General features: G+C 66.5%; 1 protein-coding gene across 1 annotated transcript; it reads left to right on the top strand.

The window, feature by feature from the left end:
- The first annotated feature begins 1415 nt into the window (after positions 1–1415).
- C16H14orf180 (chromosome 16 C14orf180 homolog) lies at positions 1416–8109 on the top strand. The gene is made up of 5 exons (XM_020897633.2): positions 1416–1685; positions 5218–5344; positions 5686–5812; positions 7375–7410; positions 7809–8109. The coding sequence occupies exons 2-5, from the start codon at positions 5234–5236 to the stop codon at positions 8012–8014; spliced, it is 480 nt and encodes a 159-aa protein (XP_020753292.1). The 5' UTR covers positions 1416–1685; positions 5218–5233; the 3' UTR covers positions 8015–8109.
- The last annotated feature ends 1374 nt before the right edge of the window (positions 8110–9483 follow it).

Raw genomic sequence — 9483 nt, 5'->3', positions numbered from 1 at the left:
CAGGCGGGCAGCAGCTCCAGACTGGAGCCGGGGGAGGCCGGGCAGGCGTGGCCCCGCTACCTGAGCGTCCCCGCGCCCACCTCTCCAGGGCACAGGAGGGGCGCCACCAGCCAAGACTGGGCCAGGACTGTGCTGGACGACTCCCACTGGGGCAGCCACGAAGGCCGGCCCACGCCGCCCCTCACAGAGCCGGGCGGGAGCCAGGTGAGAGCCGCTCCGGGGAGCAGGGGATGCTCATTCCCCGGTTAGGAGTGAGGCTCAGGGCGGAGAGGCCCCAAGACAGATGCAGGCGGGGATCCTGCTGCAGGCGGGCGGGTGGGCAGAGCGCACACTGGGGGCCTGCCCTGGGGCTGGGGGCCACCCGTCTCCTTCGCCAGGGCCGTGGGGCTGCAGTGGGCACAGCCCCGGGTGAGCCAGGCGCTCGTGACGCCAGGAGACCCAGCCCCTCTGGACCTGGTGCTTGGTCTGCCCAGCGGGGGTGGCAAGTGCCCCCGGCGCTCTGAGCACCTCCCCAGGGCCCAGGCCTGAGCTGAGGGCCCCACCGGCCCTCCATCCGTGCTCCTGCCCAAGGCAAGGCCATGCGTGGGCAAAGCCGCCCACACCCCGCGTCAGGCTTTCCAAGGTGCAGGACGGCTCTGGGCATTCGGCAGGCACCGTGGCCTGGATGGCAGGGTGGGACCCTGACCCCTGCCAGCTCTCTGCAGAGGGCCTCGGGGGACTTGCTGAGGACCGAGCTTGGAGTGAACAGACGTGTTCCTGGGGTCACTGGAGCCCAGGCCACAGCTTTCGGGTGTCCCCACGGCTCTTTTCTGAGCTGACTCAACCAGAAGAAGTCCCCATCCTGCCCACCGTGTGCGTGGGGAGCTTAGGACACAGCACTTATTTGGCGCCTGCTGTGTGCAGGCACCATGGAGGCGTTCGCTCTCCAACCTGACGGCACTCTGGACAGTGGGCAGAACCCAGGGGTGGACTCGGGGTGAGGTGGCCATGGTCTGGATGGGGGTCCACGAGCCCCATCACCTGGGACGTTCCAGGCCGAGGTTGGCTGCCCCCTGCCTGGGGCACACAGATGTCATCAGGGCCTGCTGCTGCCCCACATCCTAAATGCACCCCAGAGATGTGCAGGCTGAGTGTCCCAGTGTGGAGGGGCTCGGGGACCCCCAGCCAGCTCCAACTCCCCGACTCCCCACTCCAGGCAGGGCCAGAGGCAGCAGGCAGCCCCAGTGATCGAGGCCAGCCCGGGGCTCCCCGGAGTTCTCCCCCAGCTCAATTCAGAAACAGTGCTACCTGGGGAGCTGCCAGGCTGGGAGCTGCCAGGGCCTCTGGCTGGCCAGCCTCCCTACTCCCACCCGCCCGTGGCGAGCCGGCGCGGGGGTGTCCACAGCCTTCTGTCTCCTTCCCCAGCTCGGAAAAGGCAGAGCCCGTGGGGTCAGGCCCCTGAATTCAGCCCGCTGCTCTGGGCGGGGGTCAAACGCCACCAGGCCACTGGCCCCACAGCGACGGCCTCCTCCAGCAGGGCCATCCAGAGGGCCGCTGAAGCTGCAGCCCCATAGTGTAAGAGAAGCTTCTCGGCCGCCCGTGAGCTGTCCCGGCTCCGGTTCCCTCTCTGCCGGAGGCCCTGTTCACCAGTGGACTGTGGGCGCAGGTGGGCAAGCTCGCCCGGGGCGCAGCAGCCAGGAGCCAAGGTGAGCCAGGCAGCAGGTGTGAGTGCGTGCATGTAAGCGAGTGTGGAGACATGTGTGTGATGTCTGTGTGCTGTGTGTTATGTGTATTTGTGTGGTGTACATGTGTGTGTACATGTGGACAAATGGGTATGGTGTGTGTGTATGTGCTGTGTGTATGTGTGTGTGTAGGTATGTGTATATGTGTACATGTGTGTGGTGTGTGTGTGAGTTGTGTGCTGTGTGTATGTGTACATAGTATGTGGGTGTAGGTATGTGTGCATGTGTGTGTACATGTTGTGGTGTGTATACATGTACATAGTGTGTGTGTACGTGTGTGTACACGTGTGTGGTGTGTGTGTGAGTTGTGTGTACTTGTACACGTTGTGTGAGTTGGGGGACACATGAGCTCAGCCTCCGGGGCGGGGTCCTGGCTGGCCTGGCTCTCCCACCTCTGCCAGCGGGACGCCCCTGGAGGTGGTGTGCCAAGTGACAGGACAGCGGGAAGGCTGGCCAAGGCGCTGCCGGCTCGGGCTCAGGGCCCCTGAGGGCTGCAGAACTCAGCCAGCTTGGCCTTCGCCTGAGCCCAGGGCCCCGCGGGCAGCCGGGCACAGGGAGGCTTGGGGGTGATGGAGCAGCAGTGGGGTCCGAGCTGAGGAAGGGCCCCCGATGAGGACAGAGGCCGGCAGGCCGGGGGCAGGTGGGGGGCAGACACGGGGTGCGGACCGCCTGGCCTGCAGGAGGCAGCAGCCCAGTGGGGATGGGGCAGACGGCAGGGGTCCGGGGCCCAGGGCTCGGCATTGTCCGAGGCCTTGAACCAGGTGGGAGCCAGCCAGCCCAGCCCACCCTGCACCCTCGGAGGCCGGGGAGCAGGCAGGTGGGGGGACTGCTGTGGATACTGTCGCCGGCTCCCGAAGGTGTCAGGTCACAGCAGGGAGGGAGAGAGGGTGCTGAGCCAGCCCCCACAGACCATCGGGGGGGCGGGGGTCCTGGGGGGCGCAGCCCTGGCCAGACCCCTTCTCCCGGGAAGCAGGCAGAAGAGCCCCACTTGGCCCCCTCAGAGCCCCACTTGGCCCCCTCATGGCCCCCAGGACTGGACCAGGAGCTCTGGGGGTGCCCAGGGCAGGTCCCCAGCCCAGGGAAGGACAGGGTCCCCCCCCAGGCAGTGGCCTAGCAGGCCGTGCCCGCCCTGACAAGGGGTGGGGGAGCGGGTGACACTCTGCAGGCCCAGAGCTATTTTCCACCCTTATCGCCCATCTGTCACAAGGTGGCCTCGGAGAAGGGCACTCATGTTACACGCCGTCCCTGCTGGAGGCCCCGAGGCCTGCCCGCCCCCACACAGGGTGCCCACGCCGTCCACCCCGGGGCGGAGACGGGGCCTGCATGCAGGCGGGCGGCAGGGCCCAGAGCAGCCTCACCCACTGGGCAGACCAGAGCCACACCTTCCTCCAAGTTCCTGGGGGGGAAACTGAGGCCCAGCACTTTGAGTGAGGCCACTGAGCCTGAGAATGGTGGGGCCCAGCACTCAGGCCAGTCCTGGGGGCCAAGAGGCCCTGCTTCCTCTGGGGCGGACCCGGGGCGCCCTTTAACAGAAGCTGGAGCCTGGGCGAGGCTGTGGGTGCGGCCGAAGGCCATCGGAAGCAAGAGAAGCCCGGGGCTCCTGAGAGATGGCGGGCAGGGGACCCCTGCGGGGAGCTGACCCAGGCTGATGGCCGCGGGCACAGGCGGGTCCCGGTCACCCCTGCGCCCCAGCAGGAGCTGCGGAGGCGTTTCCAGCTGAGGAACCGGAGGCTCTGAGAGGTTAAGGGGCTTGCCAAGGTCACACAAGGTCAAAGGCAGCCCGGGATGGGCCTGAGTGGGGCTGCCCTCCCTGCAGGCTCAGAGCTGCCAGGGACACTCACCGCATTGCTCGTTCACAGCCAGTCACGGGCACACGCACGTGTACAGGCACCTTCACACACACACATGCACCCTGGCACGTGTGTGCACGGACAGAAGGCACATACCCCGACACTCATCCTCACACGGGCTCCACATACATGTGTGTGCTCACACGCACAGGGGAACACAGTCACGCACAGCTGTACACGCACTCTTGCCCAACATATGCAGGTACACCTGTGCACTCACATGCGCACACGTGTGCACACAGCACTCACACATGTGTGCACATGTGTACATCCATGGACACCCACAAGTGCACACTCACAAAAGTGCTCACACGGGTGTGTGCACATTCACACGCTGTCCCGCCACCCCCGGCCTGGGGAGAGGGCCCCGGGAACTCCAGTAGGAGGTCAACCTCTGGGCCGCTGGCAGAGCCCTGGCCCCCCCAGGCCTGAGGCTGGGCCCCCAGGGCCTCCATGAGAGCAGGCCTCCCTCCCCACCTCTCCACCCCTGTTACCCTATTTGCAATAAAAAGCCTGATGCTGAGATACGAGAAAATTGCTCCTTTTTGAAATAACTGAATGGCCAGGCTGTTATCTCCCAGATGGAGAGCGCCCTCCCCCAAACCAGGCCCCCTTGGCACTGCTTCCCAACCTGGCAGCTTCCACCTCACTCAGCCGCACCTCCACCCTTGGGGGCGGGGTCCTTGGAGGATGGATGGAAGCCAGGACAACCCTCATACAGCGCAAACATCTGCCCCCGTAGAGAGGGAGCAGGAAGGCCTGCCCAGGACCCCAGAGTGGGGCCCCAGCAGAGCCTGGGGCTGGGGATGGGAGGGGAGAAGCCACCGCGCTCTTGTTATCCGTGGGGACGGGGCAGAGAGGACTGGGTCACACCCCCTGGAGTCCACTTCGCTGCACAGGTTCAAGGCAGATCTGGGGTAACAGCTGCCTGGCTTCACCCGTGCAGGACTGCGGGAGGCCTCAAAAGTCAAGGACCCTTCAAAGGACATGAAAGAAAATTCACACCAGACTGGCTGAGCCCAGAGGCTCCCAGCGGGGCAGTACCACCTTACACCTAGTACATGAGCAATCTAAAAACCAGGGAGAGAAAGAGGGAGGGACAGAAAGACAGAGGGAAAGATGGAGAGTCTGGGCAGGCCTGAGGGGTGGGCCCAGCAGCTCCAGCCCCTGTGAACCCCAGAGAAGCCTCTCCCAGCCCCCACGAAGCCCTGCTGAAGCCCAGCCCTGGACGCCAGCTTTCAGCCAGGAGCATCCCCAGGAAGGATGCAGCAGTGATATTTACTGCAGTCTTATCTGTGGCCTCAAAAAACCTGCAAGTGGCAATAGTAAAATGTAAACCTCCTGAATGTCCACACTAACAAAGGAGCCTGGTTGTAAATCACAGGGTCAGCCCTGCGGAATATTACGCAGCCACTAAAGCTGATGATTAAGAAGATGGGCAGCAGGCGAGGCTGCTGACCACGCGGTTCTGAGCAAGCAGGGTTCCTCCGCACCAAGGGCAGGACGAAGGGAGGCGCTGTCTGCTTGTGGGCACGCCTCAGGGGTGGGGGGATGCCAGCTCAGCTTTCTGGGAAGAATCTCTCCCCCTTTTATTTTATTCCTCCTCGTGTTGCCTGGGTAATAAATAATGTCTATGCTTATCTCAGGACCATGTCCCAATAAATGAAGACTGCAGCGCACGCCTTGAGCCCCGACTCCCGGCCAGAGACGCAACATCAGACCAGAAAGAATGAGGAGACGGCTCCAGGCTCGCCGATGCCCAGGGCAGGGAGGGTGAGGCAAGGCCCGGGGCGGGCGCTGGTCTTGGGGGTCCCAGGGTCCCTTGCACCTGGTACAAGAGCTGGGCCTCCACAGGAGGCAGGAAGGGGAAGCAGAGAGGGAGGGGGGTCTCTGCCCTTTCCCTGACCTGGGCTCAGCCCCAGGAACCCCGGGAGGGGGAGGGCTGGGTTGGGAGACCCAGGAGGCCTGGTCCCCCACCCGCCCGGGGGTCCCCCTGCAGAAACCCAGAAGAGGCAGCAGGCATGCTGGCGAGGCTGTCTGTCTTCTCCAGCCTCCAGGAGGCCAGACGGGAGGGACTCACTTCCGCTCGCTCCCCTCTACTTCCCACCCCCCAGGAGGGCAGAAAGGGCCCCGCCTCAATCCTGAGACGAAGCCTGCAGGAGCACTGCGGCCGTGGGGATGAGCCACGGAGGACCACAAGACACGTGCGGTTCCGAGAGCCCCTGGAGGTGGCCGTCCACTGTAAGAGAGGAGGCGAGCGGGCCGTGGCCGGGCGGGAGGGGGGCCATCTCCCGGGACCTCGTGGAGGGCCGCTGCGGGGACTGCAGTCACGGCCCTGTCCTCACAGTAAAACCCAGGCCCGTGGGCTTAGTCTGGACCGAGTGACAGTCAGGAAAACAGCAACCGACAGGAAAACTAGAACCAGAGCCGCCCGGCCATCCCTGTCTCCTGGAGGAAAGGCCAGAGGGCAGGCTCCCACACCCACCTGCTCTGCCCTCCCGTGTCCCGAGCTCTTCCCTGCCCCCCAGCCTGCAGCGCCCACCTCCCCCGTCCTCCCCACTCCCGCCCGGCACCCCGGATCCTCCCCCAGAGCCCGCTGCATACCACTGCCCAGCTCACTCCTGCTCCAGCCCTGCCCGTGGGCCTCAGCCCTGTATCAGCTAGCGATGCCTGGTGACGAGTACTGCAGACTTAGCTGCTTCAGATCTCCTATGCTGATCATCTCAGCGGTCCTGTGGGTCAGGGTGCTGGGCACAGCCACGCCAGCCCTCCCTCAGGGAGGTGGCCACTGGGGGGCCAGCCAGCGCCGGGCCTCAGCCGGGGCCCCGGACCCTCGTGCAAGCGCACGGGGCTGTTGGAGAACTCACGTCCTCCAAGCTGTGCCTCCAAGGGCAGCAGCAGAGCCTCTCCCTGACCTCCAGCCCCTCTGCTCCGAGATCTCATCTGATGGCGCCAGGCCCACCTGAGATCCCGTCCCTTGACTCAGTCCCCTTGGGGATTCCCGTCAGAGCCGAGGGACCCTGGCCCTTCTGCCGTGTCCTGCTGGTGGAAGCACGTCACAGGCCCCCACGCCCAGCAGGGGGGACCACACAAAGGCAGGGATCTGGGGGGGATGGTGGGGGCATCTTAGATTCTGCTGCCACGGACCCTAAGGACGGGGCTCCCTGAGTCCTGCCGAGCTGTGAGTGCAGCTCGCCACCCCGACACGCATCAGCGTCTCCTGTGAAGGCCGAGGGTAACCAGCGGGAGAGGCCTCCAGCAGGGCCCGCGCCCCGACCCTCAGCTGCCCCTCCCACCCAGATCAGCCCCACCCCCAGGAGCTCTCGACACCCGAACACAGAGGCCCTCAGACAAGGAGTCAGGACCCGGTCGGCACTGGCCTAGGGCCCCCAGTGAGCCAAGTAGGATGGACAGGTGGCCGGGCATCCGGCTGCCCTCGCCCCAGGAGCCCTGCAGTCTCCACCCTCCCTGTCCCTGCAGACACCACACCCCACCCTCCCCTGGGACCCCCAGGAAGCGCCCAGCATCTGGAAGCCAGAACCTGAAGCCTATGAGGCTGGGCGGGACCCTGGGGGGTGCTGGCAGCGTGGCCAGCCAGGGGGTGGACCGCCCAGCTGGGTCAGGACCTGCTGGAGCTGGTCTCCATCGGCAAAGCAGGGAGCTCTGTCTGACCTGGTCCACTCAGGGTCCTCAGGAGGGCGGCTGATGGGGGAAGCCTGGGGGCACTGGGCTGGTGGAGGGGGTGCACCTTCCGAGAGGGGAGGCCCCTCCCCGCCCAAGCCCACTCTCACTCTCCTCCCCAGACATCGCCTGCAGGGAGCCCACCGCCGCTGCCAAGGGTAAGTTCACAGCTCTCACCCCCCACCCCCAGAGGCCCCGCCCCACACGCTCCAGCACTCCCCACCCCCGCGGGGCCCCGCCGTCAGCTGGGGTCCCTGACGGACGCGGGTGGGCAGCAGCTCCCCAGAGCTGCCCTCTGTCCCTCACTGACCCCCGCGGGAGGGCGCAGGGCAGGGTGCCCGCAGCAGGCCTCCGTTGCAAGGAGCCCACTGGCCAGAGAGGGACAGGGGAGACCCAGGCCCCCTGGGAACCTTGGGGGTCACTGAGGTGCCAGCCCCTGGGGGTCCCCTGCAGTGTTCCCACCAGTCCCCACATGGAGGAGGGCGCCCGCAGGGTCCCCGCTGGGGCCGGGGAGTCAGGCCTGCCAGCCAGGCTAACCTGCCCCCTCGGCCCCCAGCGCCCAGCCGACCCCGGCCCCGTGGTGGCTCCCTGCTCCTGCGGCTGACAGCCTGCATCCTGCTGGTGCTGGCGCTGGGCGTGTGCTGCGGCCAGGCCGGGCCCGTGGCCGGGGCCCTGGAGGGCCTGCGGGCCCGGCTCCTTGCCGCCCTCCTGCGCCTGCGGCTGGCGGCCCTGGCCTGCTGGCGCTGCCTGCTGCAGCTCTGACGGCGACGCCTGCACCCTGGGGCCCAGTGGTGTCCACTGGGAGGTCTTCTTCGAACAAGAATGTCACCACTGAAACCCGGGCACCCACTGGTTCCAGCCCCCAGGGCTACCCTTCAGGCGCCCCCTCACCCTGGCAGGAACTCTTGGTGACCTTGGGCTGGGCCTGGAAGGCGCCCCCTCACCCCGGCAGGAACTCTTGGTGACCTTGTGCTGGGCCTGGAGGCGTCTGCGTATAGCCCCTTCAGGCCGGAGGCACCCTCCCTCTTTCCAGGGCACCCAGAGGAGGGAAGGAAACTGGGCTTTGCTGCTTGGGGGCCTGAAGCCCAGACCCCAAAACCCCGCTGGGAGAGGTGGCTCGGGGGCATGCTATCTCCTACAGTCACATGGGGGGGGGGCTGGCACCTCCAGCTTATCTGCCACCAGTGCTGGGCCCCAGGCCTGGGGAGCCCCGCTTGTCCGGGGCATGCGTGCCACCTGGCACCTCTGAAGCTGCCGGCCTGGGGGCAGCAGAGAGGGGACGGGGAGTGCTGAGCAGCAGGGTCGCCGCCCTCCGGACGCGGCCGTCTGGGCCTGGGTCCTGACGGCCCCACGTGGGCTGTGTGGAGCCTGGGAGCACCATGACTGTGTAGCCCATGCAGCCAGACCGAGGGAGCCCTGCGGAGACCGACCCCGGGTCCCCTCAGATGCAGGGAGGGAGAGGGGCCTGAGAAGGCAGAGAGGCCCCACCGGGGGAGAAGCCCCCCACAGCCTGAAGACGGGAGTTCGCGTGCCGCCTGGACTCCCGCCGTCTGCCCCCACGGGTTAGGTGGGGAGACGCCGGTTTTCTATTCAAACACTGCCACCTCCTTCCTCCTGGAGACATTGGCCCCAAGGAAGGAGGTTGGGAACGATTCGCTGTGGATTCACTTCGGCAGCTGCTGCAGACATCGGGTTGCTGTGCGAGCTGGCGCCCTGGGGCCTCAGGGGCCGGGGCACCTGTCTCCAGGATCCCTTCGGGCTTCAGAATTCAGGGAGCCCTGAGCCAGGAGCCCAGCGGACAGAGACCCGCCTCCGGGGGCAGCGGCCCTTGGGGACCCTCCAGCATCACAGCTGCCACCCTCACAGACGCCAGCCGTCCCCTGCGCCCACGCCACCCCCTGAAGAGGACGGGGCAGGCTAAGTGGCAGACCCGAGCCCACAGGTCTCAGCACCCCGAGCCCTGAGCCCGTCGTGAGGGGAGCGCCCGGCAGGGACCGGGCTCCCCGACACCCCTCCTCACGGCCCACTGCTCTCAGCTCAGAGGGTCCGCAAGACCCGGACCCCCGCTGCTTTTGGAAAAGTATCGCTCAAGGCGCACGCGACAACCCTGAGAATCCTGAGACACGAAATCCATCCTCACACCCAAGAAGCAGCGACGGGGAGCAGACAGAACAGAACCCGCGAGGAGACGCGCAGATGGTGACTGCAGCCGCGGGGGGCGGGTGCACTCC

Source organism: Odocoileus virginianus, chromosome 16 (assembly GCF_023699985.2).
Source record: "Odocoileus virginianus isolate 20LAN1187 ecotype Illinois chromosome 16, Ovbor_1.2, whole genome shotgun sequence".
NCBI classification, from domain to species: domain Eukaryota; kingdom Metazoa; phylum Chordata; class Mammalia; order Artiodactyla; family Cervidae; genus Odocoileus; species Odocoileus virginianus.
The sequence above is the reverse complement of the archived record's forward strand: the minus strand, read 5'-3'. Positions and strand labels throughout refer to the sequence as shown.